Genomic DNA, 27,500 nt, shown 5'->3' with positions numbered 1-27,500 from the left:
GTGTGTGTGTGTGTGTGTGTGTGTGTGCATGTCTGTGTGTCTGTGTGTGTGCATGTCTGTGTGTGTGTGTGTGTGTGTGTGTGTGCGTGTCTGTGTGTGTATGTGTGTGTGTGTGTGTGCATGTCTGTGTGTGTGCATGTCTGTGTGTGTGTGTGTGTGTGTGTGTGTGTGTGTGTGTGTGTGTGTGTGTGTGTGTGTGTGTGTGTGTGTGTGTGTGTGTGTGTGTGTGTGTGTGTCTGTGCGTGTCTGTGTCTGTGTGTGTGTGTGTGTGTGTGTGTGTGTGTGCATGTCTGTGTGTCTGTGTGTGTGCATGCATGTCTGTGTGTGTGCGTGTCTGTGTCTGTGTGTGTGTGCATGTCTGTGTGTATATATTTTATCATTTACCTCTAATGTGTGTATATATAGATATATTTCTGATAATAATACAGTAAGCAGTCTCTCTGGTATCTTCAGCTGGCGCTGCAATCACTGCACACACTCGCTGTCCTTTAACTCTTGAGTTCCTCCATAAAGTGAAGCTGAGGATTAGTCTCTGGTTTAACTCCAGCTAAAGCATTTTAAAGTGTTTCGGCTTTGGCACATCTTCAGTTTGTGCATCAACATCTGCTTATGGCGTTAATCTAACATGTGTGTGAGAAGGCCAGGATAACACGCGCGCGTCCCTTCAGGATTGACGCGCGTCCCCTCGGACACTGAGGATGAGGATGAGGATGATGAGGAGGGTTAGGTGCTGCTGCTTTAAGCGGTCTGCTGTTGTGTGAGCTGTGCTGGTCAGAATCATTCCCGCTCTGCGGCAGAGGGAAGGAGAAACCCTGCTTCCTCCAGCTCAGGAAGAGAGACGCGGACACATCTGCGCATCTCCCGCATGTCTCATTCCCATCTCCCCGTTCCCAGAACACGGTGGCCATCGCGTCCATACACTTCCCGCTGGCTGACCAGACTCGCTCCGGGCAGAACTCCACCTGTAAGCTGCAGCTGATCGTCTTCCGCAATGGAAAACTCTTTCCGTGCACGGGGAATTCGTCAAATCTCGCGGATGATGGGAAGCGCAGGAGCGTTTCGACACCAGTTGCGTTCACCAAATTAGGTAATGCTGCATTTTTTTCCATGCATTCGCTTTTTTTGTGTCAACACACACGCACGCACGCACGCATGAGTTGCTTTAAGACACATTTTGAGAATTATGAGGGAAGCGCGTGCGATGTTGCAACAGTTGCACGAGTTCGATTGAGGGATATCGCACGCCTCAGACGTGCGTGCATGCATGCGTGTGTGTGGTTTGTAACACTTGTGACTTGACGCAATGTGTTGCTCTCCTGTGTAGATGGGTGTAGCCCCGGGAGCCCCGTGCAGCCGGTTACCGTCGCTCTCCGGCACTTCTCGTTGGGTGTAGACCCCACCGCGGCATACTGGGATTTCGACCTGCTGGATGGACACGGCGGCTGGCGCGCGGAAGGCTGCCAGATAACGGGCTCCGCGCACAACACGACCATCATCCACTGCGCGCACCACAACAACCTCGCCGTGCTCATGGTAAGAGTCTCGCGCTATTGACTGTGCAAACACGAGTGTAAATAGCATCGTTGCAAGGGCGAACGGTGTGTGCACGTGACCATTACGCACGTGCATTTATATAGGCAAACAATGCAATAAGCATATGCACGCATGCATTACGCATTAAAACGGTCTGTGAAAGTGTAACAGCGATGCAAACACTAAACAAGTGAAGAGATGCGTCATGACACAGAAGTAAAGCCGCGTCAGGTGCGTCACGCGCTTCTTCTCGCGTCTGATTATGATAGAAATGCTCGTCCTCAGAATGCAAGCCCAAGTTTCTGGATGAGCCAGCGCGCGCGCGGAACACGCGTCAGTGTGTTGTGGGTTTGTGGGTGATTAGCGAGTGTGTGTGAGGGCACTTGTTTCATTCCTCACGGCAGCGCGGCTCGACGAGCAGCATCTCCGCGGCGCGCTCGCGCTCACGCTGGGAATATCGCCGCGTGGACGCGATCTGACGAGGATTTGTGCCGCGCGATGCCATCCGATCGTCCGTAGTGGCGCCGAGCGCGCGAGCTCACAGCCGCCGAATGTTCACCGCCGACTGGGACTCCATCGACTGGGAGGTCGGAGCGCGTTGTTATTCTGCCGCGCGCGTTTAACCGGGAATGCATTGCGATGTGATGTTGTGTTGATTGGATTGGCTCGTGTATGGGTGTTTATTTACTGCAGCTGTTCTCTATTATCTGCTATCGTTGCACTGCTGTTTAAATGCTGCGCGCGCGCGTGCGTGTGTGTGTGTGTGTGAGAGAGAGAGCTGATGCAGTCACCACACCCGCAGTCCGCAGTGTCTGAGGAAAAAGAGGCTTTCAAACCGTTCGCGACACACACTTATATCCCCGGCTCTTGGTGAGCGCGCGTCCTGCTGGAGGTGTGTGTGTGTGTGTGTGTGTGTGTGGACCTGTTGCTCTGTTTGATCACGGCGGCTCGAGCTGCAGATGTTCTCGCGCGCATCACTGATGTTCTCCATTAATGTTGTGATTTAATCTCGATCAGTGATGAAGAGTTTGAGTGTGTTCTTCAGCAGCTTCAGCCGCTCTGTGCTGGGGGAGCTCACTGATCTCAGGCCGGCTTCATATCATCATATCATAATCATAATCATATAATATATCATATATCATAATCATAATCATAATCATATCTATCATATAATATATCATAATCATATCTATCATATAATATATCATAATCATAATCATATATCATATCTATCATATATCATGTGATTTATACCACATGTTTTTTATGATTTTCTATTATAAAATAGAAAAAAATCTGATAAAATTAGATTTAAACTTCTTTCTTCCTCCTTCTTTCCTTCCCTCCTTCCTCTCTTCCTTCCTCTCTTCCTCTCTTCCTTTCTTTCTTCCTTCCTCTCTTCCTTCCTTCCTCTCTTCCCCTCTTCCTTCCTCTCTTCCTTCCTCTCTTCCTTCCTTCCTCTCTTCCCCTCTTCCTTCCTTCCTTCCTTCCTTCCTTCCTTCCTTCCTTCCTTCCTTCCTTCCTTCCTTCCTTCCTTCCTTCCTTCCTTCCTTCCTTCCTTCCTTCCTTCTTTCCTCTCTTCCTTCCTTCCTTCCTTCCTTCCTTCCTTCTTTCCTCTCTTCCTTCCTTCCTTCCTTCCTTTCTTCCTCTCTTCCTTCCTTCCTTCCTCTCTTCCTTCCTCTCTTCCTCCCTTCCTTCCTCTCTTCCTCTCTTCCTTCCTTCCTCTCTTCCTCTCTTCCTTCCTTCCTCTCTTCCTCTCTTCCTTCCTTCCTTCCTTCCTTCCTCTCTTCCTTCATTCCTTCCTTCCTCTCTTTCTTCCTTCCTTCCTCTCTTCCTTCCTCTCTTCCTTCCTTCCTTCCTTCCTTCCTCTTCCTCTCTTCCTTCCTTCCTTCCTCTCTTCCTTCCTTCCTTCCTTCCTTCCTTCCTTCCATCCTTCCTTCCTTCCTTCCTTCCTTCCTCTATTCCTCTCTTCCTTCCTTCCTTCCTTCCTCTCTTCCTTCCTTCCTTCCTTCCTTTCTTCCTCTCTTCCTTCCTCTCTTCCTTCCTTCTTTCCTCTCTTCCTTTCTTCCTTCCTCTCTTCCTTCCTTCCTTCCTTCCTCTCTTCCTTCCATCCTTCCTTCCTCTCTTCCTTCCTTCCTTCCTTCCTTCCTTCCTTCCTCTCTTCCTTCCTCTCTTCCTTACTTCCTCTTCCTCTCTTCCTTCCTTCTTTCCTCTCTTCCTTTCTTCCTTCCTCTCTTCCTTCCTTCCTTCCTTCCTTCCTCTCTTCCTTCCTTCCTTCCTTCCTTCCTCTCTTCCTTCCATCCTTCCTTCCTCTCTTCCTTCCATCCTTCCTTCCTCTCTTCCTTCCATCCTTCCTTCCTCTCTTCCTTCCTTCCTTCCTTCCTTCCTTCCTTCCTTCCTTCCTTCCTTCCTTCCTTCCTTCCTTCCTTCCTTCCTTCCTTCCTTCATTCATACATTCAGATGTAATTATGTTCTTGTAAACCTTTGTGCTGTTTTCATGAAGTTGATTCAAACCAAATCTGGTGATTCTTGCATTGCTCAGACTAGATTTTCATACCCAGCCAACCTTTGATTTTCCGTAATCACTGGCATTTGAGACGAAAGGTGTAATATTCAGTCATGCTCAGATTATCTGATCATATTATCAGAGCATCAATATCCTAACGCAGTAATAATCTGATTATTAAATATGTAGAGCTGGTTAATTGACATTGCAGATGAAATCACGGAGTTGAGGAAGGGAATAGCAGGAAATCCCATGTTTTTATGGGATGTGCTGCTGTGATATTTCCACAGCCCTGGTGTGTGTGAATGTCTTCATCAGAACGAAGATTCAGAAACGAATGAGCCGGTGGATTCACTGCAGTTTAGAAACAGCCGTGACATTTGGAAGGTAAATAATTGAAAGAGGTCATGATAAACCCTTTGCAATGCAGCCATTTTGTGTTGGTCTTGTGTAAAGGAGATGTGATGCGAGAGCTGGTCTGGATTCTGCTGAGGGCTTTAATGCACATTCAGCTGTCGTTCACCTGGACGTCACTCCATTGGTCAGCTGCTTACACACCTGATGAAGGAAACGCAGATTGATTTCACACTGCTAGTTATTGGTTGTGTTATATTGCCTCCAAGGATTACAATCTCTCAGCGTGATTCTGCTTTATCAAAATTTAGCTGAAGTAAATGTCTTGATATGCAGTGTTTAGTGTTCTAAGCGCAGCCCTTCTGCTTATAAAACCTGCTGAAATATACATTACAATGAAACCAGAATGCCATGCTTACTAAAGGAAAGAATCGCTATATATACTCTCTCAAAAATGCTGCAATTGGGCTGTTTTTAGCAAACATTTAACCCAACCACTGGATTAAAACAGCCCAATTGCTGGTTTAAAACAACCCAATTGCTGGGTAAAAACAACCCAATCACTATGTTAAAACAACCCATTCACTGGTTTAAAACAACCCAATTGCTGGGTTAAAACAATCCAATTGCTGGGTTAAAACAACCCAATTGCTGGGTTAAAACAATCCAATTGCTGGGTTAAAACAACCCAATTGCTGGGTTAAAACAATCCAATTGCTGGGTTAAAACAACCCAATTGCTGGTTTAAAACAATCCAATTGCTGGGTTAAAACAACCCATTCACTGGGGTAAAACAACCCAATTGCTGGGTTAAAACAACCCAATTGCTGGGTTAAAACAATCCAATTGCTGGGTTAAAACAACCCAATTGCTGGTTTAAAACAATCCAATTGCTGGGTTAAAACAACCCAATTGCTGGGTTAAAACAATCCAATTGCTGGGTTAAAACAACCCAATTGCTGGGTTAAAACAATCCAATTGCTGGGTTAAAACAACCCAATTGCTGGGTTAAAACAATCCAATTGCTGGGTTAAAACAACCCAATTGCTGGTTTAAAACAATCCAATTGCTGGGTTAAAACAACCCATTCACTGGGGTAAAACAACCCAATTGCTGGGTTAAAACAACCCAATTGCTGGGTTAAAACAATCCAATTGCTGGGTTAAAACAACCCAATTGCTGGTTTAAAACAATCCAATTGCTGGGTTAAAACAACCCATTCACTGGGGTAAAACAATCCAATTGCTGGGTATTGCTGGGTTAAAACAACCCAATTGCTGGGTTAAAACAACCCAATTGCTGGGTTAAAACAATCCAATTGCTGGGTTAAAACAACCCAATTGCTGGGTTAAAATAAACCAATTGCTGGATTAAAACAACCTAATTGCTGGGTTAAAACCACCCATTTGCTGGGTTAAAACAACCTAATCGCTGGGTTAAAACAACCCAATTGCTGGGTTAAAACAACCCAACTGCTGGGTTAAAACAACCCAATTTCTGGGTTAAAACAATCCAATTTCTGGGTTAAAACAATCCAATTACTGGGTATTGCTGGGTTAAAACAACCCAATTGCTGGGTTAAAACAACCCAATTGCTTGGTTAAAACAATCCAATTGCTGGGTTAAAACAACCCAATTGCTGGGTTAAAACAACCTAATCGCTGGGTAAAACAACCCAATTGCTGGGTTAAAACAATCCAATTGCTGGGTTAAAACAACCCAATTGCTGGGTTAAAACAATCCAATTGCTGGGTTAAAACAACCTAATCGCTGGGTTAAAACAACCCAACTGCTGAGTTAAAACAACCTAACTGCTGGGTTAAAACAACCCAATTGCTGGGTTAAAACAATCCAATTGCTGGGTTAAAACAACCCAATTGCTGGGTTAAAACAACCTAATCGCAGGGTTAAAACAACCCAATTGCTGGGTTAAAACAACCCATTTTCTGGGTTAAAACAACCTAATCGCAGGGTTAAAACAACCCATTTTCTGGGTTAAAACAACCCAATTGCTGGGTAAAAACAACCCAATCACTATGTTAAAACCAGTGGAGAACCGGCCACAGGGTCATGAAGGACCAGTGGAGAACCGGCCACAGGGTCATGGAGGACCAGTGGAGAACCGGCCACAGGGTTATGAAGGACCAGTGGAGAACCGGCCACAGGGTCATGAAGGACCAGTGGAGAACCGGCCACAGGGTCATGAAGGACCAGTGGAGAACCGGCCACAGGGTCATGAAGGACCAGTGGAGAACCGGCCACAGGGTCATGAAGGACCAGTGGAGAACCGGCCACAGGGTCATGAAGGACCAGTGGAGAACCGGCCACAGGGTCATGAAGGACCAGTGGAGAACCGGCCACAGGGTCATGAAGGACCAGTGGAGAACCGGCCACAGGGTCATGGAGGACCAGTGGAGAACCGGCCACAGGGTCATGAAGGACCAGTGGAGAACCGGCCACAGGGTCATGGAGGACCAGTGGAGAACCGGCCACAGGGTCATGAAGGACCAGTGGAGAACCGGCCACAGGGTCATGAAGGACCAGTGGAGAACCGGCCACAGGGTCATGAAGGACCAGTGGAGAACCGGCCACAGGGTCATGAAGGACCAGTGGAGAACCGGCCTCAGGGTCATGAAGGACCAGTGGAGAACCGGCCACAGGGTCATGAAGGACCAGTGGAGAACCGGCCACAGGGTCATGGAGGACCAGTGGAGAACCGGCCACAGGGTCATGAAGGACCAGTGGAGAACCGGCCACAGGGTCATGAAGGACCAGTGGAGAACCGGCCACAGGGTCATGAAGGACCAGTGGAGAACCGGCCACAGGGTCATGGAGGACCAGTGGAGAACCGGCCACAGGGTCATGGGCGGCCGAGGCTCATTGATGCCCGTGTGATCAAACAGACGAGCTACTGGAGCTCAAACTGCTCAAGAAGTTAATGCTGGTTCTGATAGAAAGGGCTCAGAATACACAGAGCATCTCAGTTTGCATTATACCTGTGGAACACATGGCACTATGGGAAGAAGGCAGAAGCTAGATGGTCATAATGTTATGCCTGATCAGTGTAGGACCTGAGTATGTCCTCCTCTTCTGATGTATTTAATTGAGGCTATTTATTCTTTCTCAGGCAATTGTGTTTGTTCGCCCACAGACGGGAACGAATGGTGTTTATCATCCGGACTTTTGTTAAACAGCTTTTTTGGGATGTGAAGCGCGAGCGGAAACTGTTGGGATTGGTGAGTCATGAGTGGTTTTCTGTGCTGTGTGTGGAGGGAAAGTGTGATGTGTTTAGGATGAACAGAAGCAGTGAAGTGTGTTTAGTTGATGTATTGGTGCATTACATTAGCGCAGCACTGCATTACTGCACCATTATCAGTGTGGCAGCAGGACAGGACAGACCAGCGCCAGAGACCATCCCATAACTTCTTCCTGGACGCTGTCTCACAAGGACTGGAGCTGCACGATATTGGGAATTTTTTAATTTTTTAAACATTGTATTTATTTACAGGGGCTGTGCACATTAATAAACACAAATGTAAATGTGCCAGAATTAGCTCAAAGGGCTGTTTTTCATCTGCAGACCCTTGACAGAAGTGTTAAAAAGTCAACCTATAGACAAGAACAGAGCATCAAATATAACACACACACAAAGAAAAATGATAGAAAAAATTAAATCAAAAATAAGAACAAAAAATATAAAGTAAATACACAGGTACATACAGAAATAATCGTCAGATGACTTGAATAGTTAATTTGAGTTAATTTGCATAGAAAATTAAAAATAATAATAATGAATTTTTTTTTTTTTACTCTAAAGACTTTTTAATGACAAATTCCTTCAGGTCTGAACAATTTGTAAAAATTCCTTAAGTTGTAAATAAAACAACGACTATTGGAGTTTGTTTTACAAAGAAAATACAATTTGAGTTTTTCTACTTTAAAATGTCATGTTTAATTAAAATAGTTTTTCCAGTGCATTATGTAGTTTAACACAATTTGTCTTGCAACATTTTTCTGGTTTTCTTTGATCTTGTGAGTATTGTTTCAAATAAATACTACAAATTTTCAGGTATTGAAATCCTTAAAAAATCATTCTTATATTTTTATCGGCCACATTCCCACTGCTCCAGTGTTCATTTTGACAGCAAGTTTTGATTTAGTTTTAGTCGCCTGAATTGTTTTTAGTTTTAGTCTAGTTTTAGTCAACTAAAATCTAAGGAGTTTAGTTAAATTGTTATACATTAAGCATTTAAGCATCACATAACCGACTGTCACTTTTGTTGTCATCATTTTGTTTTTGACATTAAAAATACACGAAAGAGCTCAATTCACTTTTATAAAAACATCTATACAGTTTTTATAACTTTGTATTTCTGTTTTAGTCAGTAGGCCATATCAGGTTAAGCTAAAGCTTCAAATAAGTTTATTTATTTATTTTTTAAATTTCAGTTAACATTTATTTAATTTCAAGTAATGAAGTTTCTTTTATGGTTTTAGTGAACTATTATACTTTATTGAATATGTGTCAAATACTGGTCTTTCCTCCTGACTATAAAATGAAATGGGAATTAAATTAAATACAGTTTATTGTGTAACCAAAAGCGAGTATATAATACACCAGGACTCTTATTTTGAAATGTATGCGCCTGCTCATTCAAGTTCAGATGAGGGAGATCAAATATGCATTGTTACAACCGTCTAAAACATATTACTATATAAACATGATAAAGTAAACATTGTCATTATTCATCAGCATTAGTTCATAAACAATTGCCTGATATAAATGTGTGTTATTGATTGATTGAGCCGCTCTGGAGCTGGATTGGGTGTGTGTGAGCCTGTGTGTTTTCCAGCGGTTAGATCAGCATCTGTTACACAGATCATCAGTTCTGACCCCATCTCTTCCCTAATCGACCCTCACTAACATTTCCATCTCGTTTTTATTTGTTGACGAAAATGACAGATATGCTGTCATTGGATTGCAAACAAGAAATGATGTTATAATGGAAGTCAATGGGGCAAAAACAGCCACGGACAGTAAATCTAAATCTGATGCTGCACAAAAACTAACAATGCATCAAAGCCAATGTTGTTACTAGGGTGGCCATTTCCATAACACCAAAAAGGAGGACACTTTGCAGAATTTAGTGAGGCAAGAATAATTGCAGAGGACTCTGGTGTACTCGCAACTACAATACAATGTTGTCCATCATATCGCTCATGATTCTGTGATTCTGCAATAGCCGTCTCTATTCATTCCCAGACAATTTGATCTACGAAATATCTTCTTGATGAAGATCTATGTGTAACAGAAGAGGCAAAAAAGTGTTTGTTCACACAGTATTTGTATTTATTCAAGACATTGTGATGTCTGTTTCAAAAACTGCCCACTGAGAGGAACCTGCCTTGCACAGTGCCTGTAAACATCACATTTCTGGACTTCTGGAAACAACAGAAATACATAAATAAACAGATAATGAGAGCGAAAAATAAATAAATACACATTTCAGTTCTTAACAAAGAAGTTCACCCTCTGCAGCAGCTCTTTGTTAAGAACTGAAATGTGTATTTATTTATTTTTCGCATTCATTATCTGTTTATTTATGTATTTCTGTTATTTCCAGAAGTCCAGAAATGTAATGTTTTCTGTCACTGTGCCAGATTATTTGGTTATTTATGTATTTCTGTATGACTGCGTGATTATGATAGACTTTACAAAGCTCTGAGGTGGAGATTTTGTCATCCTGAGGTGATGTTGCTGAGGGAAGACGTGGCCTTTTATGTTTTTCTGGGCTGCCCTGTCGGTCAATGGTGGCTTTCCCTTGACTACTATCGTCCACTTCACAGTGACACAGTGTGCTTTTGATATAAATTTGTGCTCTTTTGTCCATTCCGGATTGAATGAGGTCTGAGCGTCTGACGTTTAGGCATGTTAACGTTATGATATGACGTAGCCAGCACATTGTGGAGGCTTGTTTACGTTTTTAACCAATGATATATCAGATATTTATTTGACACCGCTTTCAGCCAATCATTAGTTTGACCAGAGATCTTACGGCTTTAGAGGCTGTGCTGATGTGTCCCAATAAAGATTCTAGAGCGGGTTTATAGAGGCGCAACTCCAAAAAGGAGGACAAATGAGTGTCCGGCTTGAGGCTGCGCCGGACAGAGACCTTAAAATCCGGATTGTCCAGCCAAAATCCGGCCATATGGCCATCCTAGTTGTTACTAATCTTTGACATGTCCAAGACTGTGATAAAAGGTTAAAAATATCCAGTCCACAATCACTTTTATATTGAAAATAAGTCATTTTGTGTGTTTGTTTTTGAAAATCATGGGCAATTAAAGAGTAAAAATCCTGTATGTTTTTTTTAAACATTTAGTAGTTTTGATCAGGACGGAGGTTGATTTAACAGATTTATGCAACAAAAAAAATATATATATATATGAAATAAATATTGATCTGATACATGTTTACAGCAGTTTAACATGACAAAAGGCTAGTGAATTTGCCCAGTGTATTGTTGAGTTTTTGAACATTTTCAAAGAATTTACATGTCAAAATAAGATTTGTCACCAAAAATCTTTGCATTTGCTGAAACAGAGAAAGTTGTGGCCAAATTAAGACTCAATAGCGCCCCATAGTGGACGAAAACACCCCCAACATCACATAATGGTTAACATAGTTAATTACTGGTACATTTTTAAAAGCAACCTATTTATTTCTTCTCTTCCTTTGAAACCAAATCACTGTGATTTCTTGTTGTATCACTGCATCAATAGGAAGAGAATTACAATCATATGAAGTTCCAAGAGCCCGACCAAATGAAACACTGATCTCCATAATGGTGATGTTGTTGTTATTTGCTTGACAAAATGGCACTCAAACCAATTAATCTTGGGTTTTCTGATTAAACAGGGTAAAGTATGTCAGTAGTACAGATTACAAGATTTTTACAATTAAGTTAACTAAAAAGTGATATATTTTAGCCTGACGTCGTCATACTCAATTCTCGTCAGAATATGAGTCTGATCTGCTCTGTTGGGCTGTGATTATGGGGCGTGTTTCAACCGAACCAGGAAAGACCTCAATTGGATAGACCTACAACCAATCAGAGCAACGGAGCGACGCATAATGCTACTTATCAAATGTCAACAGAACTCAACTGCACTGTGTTGCCATGTACGCGGGTTGAAGCGACCCCAATTATGTGATATACAGACCCAGGAATGCGAAATTTTAGTGGGCAGCCCTGCCAAAATAACACATATTTTACCCCCCAAATGCTTTTTTTTCCCCAGAGAACCCCCTCGGGAAGCCATCGGGCTTGTTTTTGGCTAGTTTTGAGTAGCAATTGGGCGTGTTTTGTTGTAAAAACTTGGCAACCCTGTTTACACGCACGCTGGAATAAGTAATGTTAGAAGAAAAAGATGAGTGTAAACGATCTTTGCCGGTGTTGTAAAAAAAGAATTTAAGGGATACACAGAGTACTCACAACACCATCATCATTTCTGAGAGAAATAGTAAAGGTGAATGCATATACGAACAAGTTCTCCGTTTAGGATTAGAACAAATTCAAACCAAGTGCCTTTGATGATGTAGATGATTACGTTACTGTTGATCATCTGTCCATCATCGTCTAAAGCCCGCCCTGATGATTTCATTGGTCAGAACAGTTTCTGTTCAGGCACATTTACTCCTCTACGGATCAAGTCCAGACCGAACTGCCTGAGCTCAAATGTTGTGGGCGGGGCTATGTTCGGCTGGCATCCAGGCTAGATATATTTTATAATGCTTACTTTTCTGAAATTAAACGCTCGGCACTGTGTTCGCTTACACGCACCCAGCTCACAATATCAGTTGTGTGACGCCGGCTTCACACCGCACGCACAAGCAGTGCAAATACAGACGAATGTCGTCCATTGTGTCACCTTTCCCGGTGTTCTCCCCCGACCCGTCTGTCTGTCTCGTGCTTTGATTTATGATGGGCAGCATATCCGCTGCAAATGCAACCGTGTTCCCCTCTGTCCCAAACACATATGCATATAACATGCTGTATATAGGCATATACAGTAGTATACACTCACCTAAAGGATTATTAGGAACACCTGTTCAATTTCTCATTAATGCAATTATCTAATCAACCAGTCACATGGCAGTTGCTTCAATGCATTTAGGGGTGTGGTCCTGGTCAAGACAATCTCCTGAACTCCACACTGAATGTCGGAATGGGAAAGAAAGATGATTTAAGACATTTTGAGCGTGGCATAGTTGTTGGTGCCAGACGGGCTGGTCTGAGTATTTCACAATCTGCTCAGTTACTGGGATTTTCACACACAACCATTTCTAGGGTTTACAAAGAATGGTGTGAAAAACATCCAGTATGCGGCAGTCCTGTGGGAGAAAATGCCTTGTTGATGCTCGAGGTCAGAGGAGAATGGGCCGACTGATTCAAGCTGATAGAAGAGCAACTTTGACTGAAATAACCACTCGTTACAACCGAGGTCTGCAGCAAAGCATTTGTGAAGCCACAACACACACAACCTTGAGGCGGATGGGCTACAACAGCAGAAGACCCCACCGGGTACCACTCATCTCCACTACAAATAGGAAAAAGAGGCTACAATTTGCACCAAAATTGGACAGTTGAAGACTGGAAAAATGTTGCCTGGTCTGATGACTCTGGATTTCTGTTGAGACATTCAGATGGTAGAGTCAGAATTTGGCGTAAACAGAATGAGAACATGGATCCATCATGCCTTGTTACCACTGTGCAGGCTGGTGGTGGTGGTGTAATGGTGTGGGGGATGTCTTCTTGGCACACTTTAGGCCCCTTAGTGCCAATTGGGCATGGTTTAAATGCCACGGCCTACCTGAGCATTGTTTCTGACCATGTCCATCCCTTTATGAGCACCATGTCCCCATCCTCTGATGGCTACTTCCAGCAGGATAATGCACCGTCACAAAGCTCCAATCATTTCAAATTGGTTTCTTGAACATGACAATGAGTTCACTGAACTAAAATGGTCACCAGATCTCAACCCAATAGAGCATCTTTGGGATGTGGTGGAACGGGAGCTTCGTGCCCTGGATGTGCATCCCACAAATCTCCATCAACTGCAAGATGCTCTCCTATCAATATGGGCCAACATTTCTAAAGAATGCTTTTAGCAGCTTGTGGAATCAATGCCACGTAGAATTAAGGCAGTTCTGAAGGCGAAAGGGGGTCAAACACAGTATTAGTGTGTGTTCCTAATAATCCTTTAGGTGAGTGTATGTATATAGGTAGTGTACATGATAAAAGTAACCTTAAAGTTAAGATAAGCCTCTAGTTTTACTCTTTTAAACGGGTCTTTGAAGTTTGGGGATAAACTTCTGGCAGTGATGTGTTTTTTCGTGTATTAATTTTTTTTATTTTTCACAGCGCTGGATGTCATATGGTGATTGTGAAACATACGGAACACTTCACTACATGATTTCATGGTGAAATGTGTTTTCATGTTATTTTTCATGTTAATCAGGTCAATTCTGATCAGAACAATGCAATGTGGCTTTAATTCAGCATGAGCAGCGCGGCAAAAATAGACTCTGCACCGAAATGATCGTGGCACTTCTGCTTCTGCCACGTGCTTCCTTTGAGCCTTTGATATATAAAAGTTCATTGTGATATAAGAATATCCAGAGCTGAAAACGTCCTTGTTAGTCAAAGAAAAGCTTTTATAGACACCAGACCCAGAAAACAAGAGCTCTCTGAATATGTTGACCATTGACGTATTAGAACGCAGAAGCACCGCCTCAAGCCCCGCCCACCGACTCGTGGAGCTAAACGGGTCCAGCTTATGTGCGTAAGACATTGTGCGTTTGTTCGCTTCATTTAACCGCGGATTCGTTTGTAAACAAGACACAGGTCGAGACTGGATTTGCAGACATATTGAGATTAAAACACAATGCTGTGCTTCTGGATTCGACAGGAACGCTGCAACACACTTATTTGAGTAAAACATGTTTTCATATGTGTTAGTATTGCATTGTTACAGATCGCTTGATATCTATTGATTACACACCTTAGCACACGCTCACAAGCTGGAGAAGCTGTTATTGGTTAATTCGGGATCAGACTCAGACTTGTAACGCCAGCTCGCAAAGCCCAACGTCCCGGGGCTATGTGCTTTTCAGACAGGCTATCACCGCCCTGCCGACGGGCTGTAGTGAAATAACCTTCCTTTCTTGCGCGTGTGTGTTCGGTTCGCGGTTATATTCACTGATGATCATGCGAAATGATACAGAAATAACATTCCAATCAATCGCTGGTGGATGAGAGATGAATCATTGTGTTTGTTTGATAAAGATATGTTGCGAGCCCTGGCTGTGGGCTGGGCGATTCATTCCGGCTGCCGTTTGCCACACGCTGTCACTAGCCGCGTTTCCATTACAGATTTGCGTTAAACTTTTGCGATATTTTCTAAAAGTCGCTAAAAAAATATTGCGAAATGACGGCGTTTCCATTAACTGATGTTATGTGACTAAATTTTTTTTTCCTCACGTGATAAATCATTCCAAAATAATGCTAAGTATGTTGTTAGGTTTATGTATATCCCAGCCACCGCACGCCATTATTATTAATGGAAAGAGACGTGTGTGTGTGTGTGTGTGTGAGTGTGAGTGTGAGTGTGAGTGTGAGTGTGAGTGTGTGTGTGTGTGTGTGTGTGTGTGTGTGTGTGTGTGTGTGTGTGTGTGTGTGTGTGTGTGTTATCCAAGCACTGATGGCAAGGAAAGCACCTTATACTTGAGCGGCATATATGAGGTGTTATGATAAATTGTGGCATTTTTATATTCTGTTGTTTTTTATGAGTTTAATAAAGAACTCGTCTTCTGTCCAAACATACCATCATCTGTAAAGAATGATCGACTTTTAAATAAGTCAGGTTATTATTACGCATTGCCACATACAGAGACGAGCAAAAAGTTTGAATTTCCATGTGGTAACTCAAAGTTTTTTTTTTACCACTTCGTTATTTTGGCTTGGAATTTCGTTTGTTGGAAATATAAACTGAATTTAGAAATGCTTTTGAAATGAAAAACTTTGCGTTTAATAAACAAAATATATTTTTTAAATGAAGACAGTGAAAATAATCAGTTCCCTGAGTCACGGCCTTTGCTGTTATTGTGAGTGTACACAAATAAAAGTAGACAGTTTACTGTTTATTATAATTATGTCTTGCACTTATCTCTGTATGGCTAAAAATGACGGAGTATTGTGAGTTGTTTCCGCTGGAAAAAATCCATCAAAAGGCGCAGACGACTTCGTCGGACAGAGGGTTAAAGAAAACGTAGCCTATTTAGTTTCATATAGTTAGGCTGTGTTTAAATATTATAATCTTTTAATTTCATATGTTGATTATGAAAAGTGAGCAGCATGAGTAAGGCACATAATCAGATGCGCAAATGTCTGGAGACATGGATTTTGAGCACTTCATTGAATTGTGTTTTCTAGAAAGTCTTTCTTTAAAATTAATTTCGTTTTGTATAATTTTTTAAAAATTTTGATCAATGTTTAATCAACTATTTGGCTGTATATTTAAACCAAGATCGTCGGGAATGGATTGACGTGCGTAACTGGCCTGTTTCCTCAGTCTTTGAGTACGGCTGAAACTATAGCATCTTTCTGTTTTAATACATTTCTTGAATATATGTCTTAATTACAGTGGGCCTATAGATAGTTATGATATTTGTGGTTGCACTGGGGTCCGTCATTATAAAGTTACGCCACTTTCCTTATTAGGAGAACGACATAACGACATAAGATCTCGTTATTGGACAAAAATTATATGTAGGCCCTATATGTGGGATCAATGCGTGACCGTACCAGGTGACCAGTAAATGCGGAAAAACTGTTTCCATTGCAATTTTGCGAAAATTTCCTTTTTCGAATGGCCTGAAAAACCATCTCATGCGAGTGTAAAAACTTTTTTGCAATATATGAGAGTTTTTGCAAAATTGACGCGTTTCCATTGGGCGTATATTTTCAATTTGCACAATTTGAATGGTGATGGAAATGCGGCTACTGACAGGGGAGCAGAAGCTCATTAAATATGCAAATCTTATCCAATCCTAGCTGTGGGCGTTTACTTCCAAGTCTTCAGTGCGGCACGCCCATCAAAACCAACCATTTTTCAGAGAGCCTCAAAACCAAGGCAGAAAATAGCCATTACTTATTCATTATGATGTTTCTGAATGTGAAAACCACACAAACGTCATAAGTTGACCTCAGACAACAGTATAACAAAATAAAAAAAACAGTTCATGACCCCTTTAAAGCTGCTGCTGTGTGTTTTGTGTTGACCACACACATTCACATTCACCTCCAGAGCGGGACTGACCAATGAGAGACGAGTGTGTTTAATGATCTTCTCCAATCAGACGTGATCTTCTGACATGTTCTGAATGTTACAGTGTGTCCTCGTCTCTTTCATCTCAGACGATCAAAGGATTTCATTTCTCAGCTCAAATGTTGCGAGACAAGGTTTAATTCCACGGTTAGTCATAGTTTAATACCTAATGCTCTGGAAGAAGTTTGAGGGTGATTTTAACAAGAAACGCCACATTGAAACCCAAATGTACTCCATGTTAAGCACAGATCATCTAAAAAGTGCGTTTTCCTCAAATGTTTTACTTGTGGCTTATATTAGGATCCTGAAAGCTTGGTTCTGTCCAGCTCTGGGTTTGTTGGTTCTGAGCATGGGCATCACTAGGGCCATTTTAGGCCCCTAAACTTCCTTCCAACCCACCTAAAAAATGTGTGATTAACCTTTCAAACATATGAAACTGGAGCTCAGGAAAAAGAAAGCAACAGAAGTGCGGTGCGGCCGGGACACGCCTTTCACTCAGACAGATCGCGTCGTCAGTTTCGCCGATTATTGGGTTTGAATGGTAAAAAATATGTAAAAATGCATGTCCTGGGCGAGTATTCGGGTAAACGCAGTCGGATTTGTCTTTAGTGAACGTATACAGAGTTGAATGAGAAATCGGGTGTTACAATGACTTTGGTTCGTGCAGCTCTTAAAGGGCCAGAACTCATATTCTGTGTGAAGCAGGGCTGGAACAGTGAGTTTGTAGGGTTTTTTAACCCTAAAACAATGAATAGTAAGTTCTTTCATATTACTCAATTACTTATACTGTTTTTTGCCATGGTATGGATTCAGTATCGTATTGAGGTATTTTAGTCTGGTATCGTATCAAAGTCATAATTTTGGTATCGTGACAACACTATTCTATATAAAAAGTGTTTGCTGATATTCTCTTTATTTGTTATGTTGGTTTACAAATTTTTACCTTTGTAAATTTTTACTCTTTTAGATTTACATTTTGTCAAGGGCTTGTTTACATTTATGCTTTTTTTCATAATACACTACTGAAGGCCAACGTTGCAAGTTAAATCAAATGTTTTTAAAGGATTAGTTCACTTTTAAATAAACTTTTGCTGATCATTTACTCTCCCCCATGTCATCCAAGATGTCCATGTCTTTCTTTCTGCAGTCGAGAAGAAATTAAGGTTTTTGATGAAAACAGTCCAGGGTTTTTCTCCATATAATGGACTTCAATGGGCTCCAAACAGTTCAAATGACAGTTTCAGTGCAGCTTCAAAGGACTTTAAACTACACCAGATGATGAATAAGGGTCTTATCTAGACAAACCATCAGTTTCTGAGAGAAACCCAGCAGTATTTATGCTATTATTTTACCTCTTTTTAGACGAATGTGATCGTCTCTGAGCTCCGCCATAACTTCCGCTAAGTGAGGTCAAAATACGAGCGCGGTCATAGATGTATACGTAGATGCCTCATTAGCGCCTGCACGGATCAGTAGAATTAGGCATCTACCCTCGATATATCTATAACCACGCTCGTATTTTGACCTCACTTAGCGGAAAAAATTAAGGCGATAAATTAGTCGACAGATTAATCGATAAATTAGTCAATAGATAAATCGATAAATTAGTCAATAGATGAATCGATATAGAAATAGTCGTTATTGGCAGCCTTAGTGTGTTTATCTGAGCTCTCATTGGTCTGTCACCGCTCGTCAATTTCAAAATATTTGAGAAAACCAATCAAATCAGAGTAGGCGGGCTTTATGTTCACAGAAGCTGCTGAGGCTGAGCGTTTGGAACTGGACTTGACGTCAAGTGTGATATATGTAGCTAAACTAAACACTTAATATTTGACAGCAGCTTCTGTAAGTCAGAAATGTTAAAGAAATGACAAAAATATTCAGGCAAATTAATACCAAATTTTGCCATTTTGAATTGAAATAGGCCTATGCAATGTCATTTATAATATAATTAACAAACAAGAAATATTAACAAAAACAATTCAGATTAGGCATAGTAATGAATGTGTGCATATTGTAAATTAATATTTCCATGTGTAGCTCTCAGTAAATAAAAAGCTCAATTTTTTTCAGCCTGTATTGGGTATAATATTAGTAATGAATGTGTGCATATTGTGAATTAATTTAATACATTAAGTTGCTTAGCTTTCCTGGTAGCTTTCAGTAATTTAACATGTCTATGAAAATGATTAAAAAAACATCTAAATATCAATTAAACATATGTTTACTGTCTTCACTGACGAAAATGGAAAAACTTTATCAGTCATATCTGCCCACTGACATGCTTTTCAAGCTGTTTTCTCATTTTTTGGCGTTCAGAATATCTTAAAATGTGCATATGTAGATCAGAGATCAGAATTTTCCCCCTAACTACCTCACATTTGGGATCTCCGTGATTATAAACCTGCCTACATTGTATGATTAAGGGATGAACAATATGGTCATGCAGAATACGGCATTAATATTTGCTTTATAAGTAATAATAAACAGCCAATATCCTCATATGCATACTAATATGATACTAGTTAATTCAGACCCATCTGAATAAATCTTGCATACATGATCCGACAAAACTCTTTTCTCCAGTATTTTCTGTAATCCAGTGTTTACAGCCCAAACTGTCTGCAGGGTGCTAGAGCTCACAGGGCCTTACACACTTTCAACAATGAATTTATAACCATAAAATCAAAAAACATCTCTTTTTTGGGGGGGTTATTACAGCTCAGACAACATATACTCACATGTGTGTGTGTGTGTGTGTGTGTGTGTGTGTGTGTGTGTGTGTGTGTGTGTGTGTGTGTGTGTGTGTGTGTGTGTGTGTGTGTGTGTGTGTGTGTGTGTGTGTGTGTGTGTGTGTGTGTGTGTGTGTGTGTATGGGAAGCTTTTCAATTTGGGTCGGACAAATCCAGGCGGCAATCCCCAAAATGGTCCCAGAGCTTAAGAGGTTAAATCTGTGTATTTCACAGTGACAGGCGTTTGCTAATAAATTGTGTTTAAATGCTGATTGTTTTGCTCTGAATAATCAGTTCTGGCTAAACTGCCTCCCATTCATTTGATCCATGTCTTATTTTCTGCAGTCAGCAGATCGATCGTGTTCCAGCACCTTTCTCCTGACAACACGTGGAAACGCATGTCGTCTTCTACAGATGAAGTTACTTCAACGCTTTGTGATTGAAATGAGGGATGCCTCACACACACCAGCCGCTTTAACTGCATGTGTGTGTGTGTGTGTGTGAGAGAAGGAGATTATACTGTCTCAAACGTCACGGATGACGAGGTTTTTATTCGTTGTGGATTTAGCTGAACCTTCAAACTGATTTTTGTGATGCTTTCAGTGGTCAGATGCTTTCTGGTGTGTCCGTTTAACGTTTAGGGTCACTTTGAGTGTCATGGACTACCTTTATTTCTCTGTTTTATTTTTTATTTTATTTTATAATTTTGTATTATATATATTTTTTCTTTCCCCTAGATACTTTCTGACACGTCATAATGTTAATGGTCAATTTGAGTAAGTAATTAGTAGTTTGAATACCTAAATTAAATTAAGTTAAATTAAATTAAATTAAATTAATATTATTTTATTTTATTTCCAGATACTTTCTGGTGTGTCAGACTAACGTTTAGTGTCACTTTGAGCGTCATTGACTACCAAAAGAGCCCTTTATTTATTTCTCTGTTTTATTTATTTATTTTATTTTATTTTATAATCTTTTATTATATATTTTTTTCCTTTCCCCTAGATACTTTCTGACACGTCATAATGTTTATAATCGATTTGAGTAACTCATTAGTAGTTTGAATACCTAAATTAATTTAAATTAAATTAAACTATTATTTAATTTATTTATTTGTTTATTTTATTTGTTTATTTTTAATTTTTTTATTTAATTTTATTTATTTTATTTTATTTTATTTTATTTTATTTTATTTTATTTTATTTTATTTTATTTTATTTTATTTTATTTTATTTTATTTATTTATTTTATTTTATTTTATTTTATTTTATTTTATTTTATTTATTTTATTTTATTTTATTTTATTTTATTTTATTTTATTTTATTTTATTTTATTTTATTTTATTATTTTATTTTATTTAATTATTTCATTTCATTTATTTCATTTCATTTCATTATTTCATTTCATTTCATTTATTTAATTTAATTTAATTTAATTTAATTTCATTTCATTTCATTTCATTTCATTTCATTTATTTCATTTCATTTCATTTCATTTCATTTCATTTCATTTCATTTCATTTCATTTCATTTCATTTCATTTCATTTCATTTATTTCATTTCATTTCATTTCATTTCATTTCATTTCATTTCATTTCATTTTATTTTATTTTATTTTATTTTATTTTAATAAAAAAAATTATTATTTTTTTTTTTTTTTTTTTTTTTTATATTTTATTTTATTTCCAGATGCTTTCTGGTGTGTCCGTTTGACATTTAGGGTCACTTTGAGTAAGCAATAGTTTAACTCACCTAAATAATATTGTGTTTTATATTTATTTTAATTTGTGGTTAAGGAGCCATTTAACATGAGGGAAAATCTGTTGATCATAACTACAGAATAAAGTCCTCTCAGGGTTTATTTTACATGAATGACCGACGGACTGCACATCATCTCTGAACCACAGTGGATTTGACCTATTGACCTCTGAACTGCTGACCTTTTGACCCTAACTCCCTCAGATGCGGTCAGAACCGGTTCTCGTGTGCGTAGATGTTATTTTATTAGGCGTTATGTAGTTTACGGGTGTTTATTCTTCATCTTGTAAATCCTCATGCCGTTAGAACATGTGCTTCTGCTTACATCTGCAATGACGTCAAGGCAATTTTATTTGTGTTGTGTTCTTCACAATACACATACAGCAGCTTTACAGAACTCACAATGTTGATGTTTATGATGCCTTAATGTCTTATAATCCACATCGAGCAGATTAGAGATGGCCAGTATATCGTTTACATTTGGGGATGAAATAAACGATCAACCAGATAAGATTTGCTATGTAGTAAATATTGCTTTATGTGAGTGTACTGCATAAATTATGCATTTATTGATTGATTGATTGATTATATATACTTTACACATAATAACTACACACACACACACACACACACATTATTTACACAGATAATACTTGCTCTAAAGGGAGTGGAAAGAAGTAGAAGTTATTTGCGCCCACCCCAAATTTATTTAGATGTATTTTATTTTATTCCAATTATCTGTATTTATATATCATTTTTATTTACATTTAAGATTATTTTTTACATATTTTTTTAAACTAACGTAAAGTGTCATTATTATTAATATATTTTATTTTATCTGTATTTTTTTATATAATTTCATGTCATATTTTATTCATGAATATATTTTTATATAAAAAGTAGATTAAATAAAATATACAAATTAAATTAATAGATTAAATAAATATAAAAGTAATGTAAAACATTATTATTATATTGTACATGTTGTATAATTTTTACATATTTAAAAGTAATGTAAAACATTATTATTATTATTATTATTATTATTATTATTATTATTATTATTATACATTTAATTTAATTTGTACTTTTATATAATTTTTTAGTTACATTTTACATATCTTTAAAAGTAATGTAAAACATTATTATTATTATTATTATTATTATTATTTAGATTATTATTATTATTATATTTAATTTAATTTGTATTTTTATATAATTTTATAATGTTCTATTTACATGTACATTTTTATATAATGTTTTAATTATCTTTAAAAAATAATGTAAAACATCATTATTATTATTATTATTATTATTATTATGATATAGATTTTTGGGTGAAACATGAGCTGGGGATGGTGAAGAGCAGCTGATGAAGAGCATGATGTGTGAAGCTCATGGCCTCAGAGTCTGTGTGAATTCCAGAGGCTTTTCTTATGGGCTGTTGCATAATTACAGCAGTACAACTGATGGATTGTTGCCCTTTGTGTACTTTTATGGATGATAAGGATTCTGGGTAAATGACTTCTGTGTTATTTTGTAATGAATGATGAGCAGCACCCAGAGTCCTTCTTTTCATTTGCATCTTGGCATTTCTCTTCTTGGTAAAGCATGTGTCGGATGATCTGTGAAGTCCCTCCGCTGTCTCGTTTCTGTGAGCCAGACACACACACACACACACACACACACACACACACACACTCGCTGCATGAGGGCCAGTCTCAGGACGAAGGGTTCGGGGATCAGTAACACACACACACACACACACACACACTCGCTGCATGAGGGCCAGTCTCAGGACGAAGGGTTCGGGGATCAGTAACACACACACACACACACACACACACACTGCATGAGGGCCAGTCTCAGGACGAAGGGTTCGGGGATCAGTAACACACACACACACACACACACTGCATGAGGGCCAGTCTCAGGACGAAGGGTTCGGGGATCAGTAACACACACACACACACACACACACACACACACACACACACACACACACACACACACACACATACACACTGCATTAGGGCCAGTCTAATGAAGGTTTCGGGGATCAGTAACACACACACACACACACACACACTGCATTAGGGCCAGTCTCAGGACGAAGGGTTCGGGGATCAGTAACACACACACACACACACACTCGCTGCATGAGGGCCAGTCTCAGGACGAAGGGTTCGGGGATCAGTAACACACACACACACACACTGCATGAGGGTCAGTCTCAGGACGAAGGGTTCGGGGATCAGTAACACACACACACACACACACACACACACACACACACACACACACACACACACACACACACTGCATGAGGGCCAGTCTCAGGACGAAGGGTTCGGGGATCAGTAACACACACACACACACACACTCGCTGCATGAGGGCCAGTCTCAGGACGAAGGGTTCGGGGATCAGTAACACACACACACACACACACACACACACACACACACACTCGCTGCATGAGGGCCAGTCTCAGGACGAAGGGTTCGGGGATCAGTAACACACACACACACACACACACACACACACACACACACACACACACTCGCTGCATGAGGGTCAGTCTCAGGACGAAGGGTTCGGGGATCAGTAACACACACACACACACACACACACACACACACTCGCTGCATGAGGGCCAGTCTCAGGACGAAGGGTTCGGGGATCAGTAACACACACACACACACACACACACACTCGCTGCATGAGGGCCAGTCTCAGGACGAAGGGTTCGGGGATCAGTAACACACACACACACACACACACACACACACACACACACACACACTCGCTGCATGAGGGTCAGTCTCAGGACGAAGGGTTCGGGGATCAGTAACACACACACACACACTGCATGAGGGCCAGTCTCAGGAAGAAGGGTTCGGGGATCAGTAACACACACACACACACACACACACACACACTCGCTGCATGAGGGCCAGTCTCAGGACGAAGGGTTCGGGGATCAGTAACACACACACACACACACACACACACTCGCTGCATGAGGGCCAGTCTCAGGACGAAGGGTTCGGGATCAGTAACTAACACACACACACACACACACACACACACACACACACACACACACACACACACACACACACACACTCGCTGCATGAGGGCCAGTCTCAGGACGAAGGGTTCGGGGATCAGTAACACACACACACACACACACACACACACACTCGCTGCATGAGGGCCAGTCTCAGGACGAAGGGTTCGGGATCAGTAACTAACACACACACACACACACACTCGCTGTCCTGGTTGTTGTTGATGTTGTCTTTCTGCTTATTTGTAGCAAAGCCTTTAATTTATGCAGTTTCAAAGCAGAGAAACGTCATTATATAACAGTAATGAGAATCAGCATTGAGAATAACTAAAACTCAAGTACAGTGTGTGTGTGTGTGTCCTCTGTCCCGTTTCATCCAGGCCAGCCCGCACCACCCCCTCTGCCCCCTGGCTGTCTGATGTTCTCCGCGAACATCGCTCTGGACGCCGGGCGGCAGAGAGGAAGTGCCGCAAAACTAAACGCTACTGACCTAACCCTGTATCAGTCTCTTCTTGCTTCATTCTCTACTAATGTCTCCACTGCTAAAACTACATACTACCACAACAAAATCAACAACTGCTCTGACTCTCGTGCACTTTACAAAACATTCTCTTCGCTCCTCTGTCCTCCCCCCCCCCCCTTCCTTCATCAACTCTTACAGCTGATGACTTTGCATCATTTTTCACAAACAAAACCTCCTCCATCAGCAGTCAATTCTCCGCACCACAAACTGACACGCACATCTCAACGACCATCACACACACGCTCCCCTCCTTTTCTCTGCTCTCTGAAGCTGAAGTCTCCAAACTCATCCTATCCAATCATCCCACTACCTGTCCGCTTGACCCTATCCCCACTCACCTCCTTCAGGCCATTTCTTCTTCGGTTACTCCTGCACTCACTCACATTGTCAACACCTCTCTTCACACCGGGACTTTCCCCACAGCATTTAAGCAGGCTCGGGTAACCCCACTGCTTAAGAAACCCTCTCTAAACCCAGCACTTTTAGAAAACTACAGACCGGTATCCCTTCTACCTTTCATTGCAAAGACACTTGAGCGAGTTGTGTTTAACCAGCTCTCTACGTTTCTTGAACATAATAACCTCCTGGACATCAACCAATCCGGCTTGAAAAGCGGCCACTCAACTGAGACTGCCCTGCTCTCGGTTACGGAGGCAATCAGACAGGCAAGAGCAGCCTCCAAATCCACAGTACTTATCTTACTGGGTTTGTCTGCTGCTTTTGACACAGTTAACCACCAGATCCTCCTGTCAACTCTCATGAAGATGGGCATCTCAGGAACCGCTCTCCAGTGGTTCAAGTCTTACCTCTCAGGTAGGTCCTTCAGGGTGTCATGGAGAGGTGAAGTGTCTAAGTCACATCATCTAGCCACTGGCGTTCCCCAGGGCTCAGTGCTTGGACCACTTCTCTTCTCCATCTACATGTCATCATTGGGATCGGTCATTCAGAAACATGGCTTTTCCTATCACTGCTATGCCGACGACACTCAACTCTACTTCTCATTTCAACCTGATGATCCATCGGTTGGTGTTCGTATCGCTGCCTGCCTAACAGACATTTCTGCCTGGATGAAGGAACATCACCTTCAACTTAACCTTGCAAAGACAGAACTTCTTGTTGTCTCTGCCAACCCAGCACTGCATCACAATCTCACCATTCAGCTAGGATCATCAACCATAACTCCGTCCAGGACAGCCAGGAACCTTGGGGTTGTGATTGATGATCAGCTAAAATTCACTGACCACATTACTGCAACAACCCGGTCCTGCAGATTTGCACTATTCAACATTAGGAAGATAAGACCCTTCCTATCAGATCATGCCACACAACTACTGGTCCAAGCTCTCGTTCTCTCCAGACTGGACTACTGTAATGCTCTTCTAGCGGGCCTTCCGGCATGCACTATCAAACCCTTGCAAATGATCCAGAATGCAGCGGCGAGGTTGGTCTTTAGTGAGCCGAAGAGAGCGCACGTCACGCCTCTCCTCATCAGTCTGCACTGGCTACCAATAGCCGCTCGCATTAAATTCAAGGCACTGGTGCTCGCCTTCAAAACATCCACTGGCTCTGCACCAATATACCTAAACTCGCTCGTTCAGACTTACACACCCTCCAGGAACTTGCGTTCTGCCAGTGAACGACGCCTTGTGGTGCCATACCAGAGAGGCATGAAATCGCTGTCACGGACCTTTTCCTGGACCGTTCCCACCTGGTGGAATCACCTGCCGATCTCAATTCGTGCGGCCGAGTCTGTAGCCATTTTCAAAAAACACCTAAAGTCACATCTTTTCCAGCAACACCTGACCGATCAAGAATAGCACTTATCATTCTATTCATTTTCTGTCTGTCTAATTTATTTAAAAAAAAAAAAAAAAAAAAAACTGTCCTGTGTGTTCTGAGCTAGATTAACTGAGACTTGCTACAGCACTTGCATACTGTTGCCCTTGACTGCTCTAGTTGCTTCTTTTGCTCTCATTTGTAAGTCGCTTTGGATAAAAGCATCTGCTAAATGACTAAATGTAAATGTAAATGTAAATGTTTGTGTGTGTGTGTGTGTGTGTGTGTGTGTGTGTTACAGTACTTTGGCAGGTCTGTGTGTGTGTTTGTGTGTTACAGTAGTTTGGCAGGTCTGTGTGTGTGTGTGTGTGTGTGTGTGTGTGTGTGTGTGTGTGTGTGTGTGTGTGTGTGACAGTAGTGTGACATGTCTGTGTGTGTGTGTGGGTGCGTGTTTCAGTAGTTTGGCAGGTCTGTGTGTGTGTGTGTGTGTGTGTGTGTGTGTGTGTGTGTGTGTGTGTGTGTGTATGTATGTATGTATTACAGTAGTGTGGCTGGTCTGTGTGTTTATGTGTGTGTGTGTGTGTGTGTGTGTGTGTGTGTGTGTGTTACAGTAGTGTGACATGTCTGTGTGTGTCTGTGTGTTTCAGTAGTTTGGCAGGTCTGTGTGTGTGTGTGTGTGTGTGTGTGTGTGTGTGTGTGTGTGTGTGTGTTTCAGTAGTTTGGCAGGTTTGTGTGTGTGTGTGTGTGTGTTACAGTAGTGTGGCAGGTCTGTATGTTTCTGCTTGTGTGTGTGTGTGTATTACAGTCAGTGTTGGGTATAGTTAGTTTGGAAAGTAGTTAGTTAGGTTACAACG

General features: G+C 41.0%; 1 protein-coding gene across 1 annotated transcript in view; it reads left to right on the top strand.

Moving 5' to 3' along the window:
* adgra1b (adhesion G protein-coupled receptor A1b) overlaps positions 1 to 27,500 on the top strand; it is a 253,522-nt gene that overhangs the window by 186,158 nt on the left and 39,864 nt on the right. The window contains exons 13-14 of the mRNA XM_079843277.1: positions 895 to 1,087; positions 1,325 to 1,533. Of these exons, the coding sequence (XP_079699403.1) occupies positions 895 to 1,087; positions 1,325 to 1,533 (402 nt within the window). The remainder of the gene's footprint in view (positions 1 to 894; positions 1,088 to 1,324; positions 1,534 to 27,500) is intronic.

This window comes from Gobio gobio (assembly GCF_949357685.1).
Source record: "Gobio gobio genome assembly, chromosome: 18".
In the NCBI taxonomy this organism is placed as follows: domain Eukaryota; kingdom Metazoa; phylum Chordata; class Actinopteri; order Cypriniformes; family Gobionidae; genus Gobio; species Gobio gobio.
The sequence above is the reverse complement of the archived record's forward strand: the minus strand, read 5'-3'. Positions and strand labels throughout refer to the sequence as shown.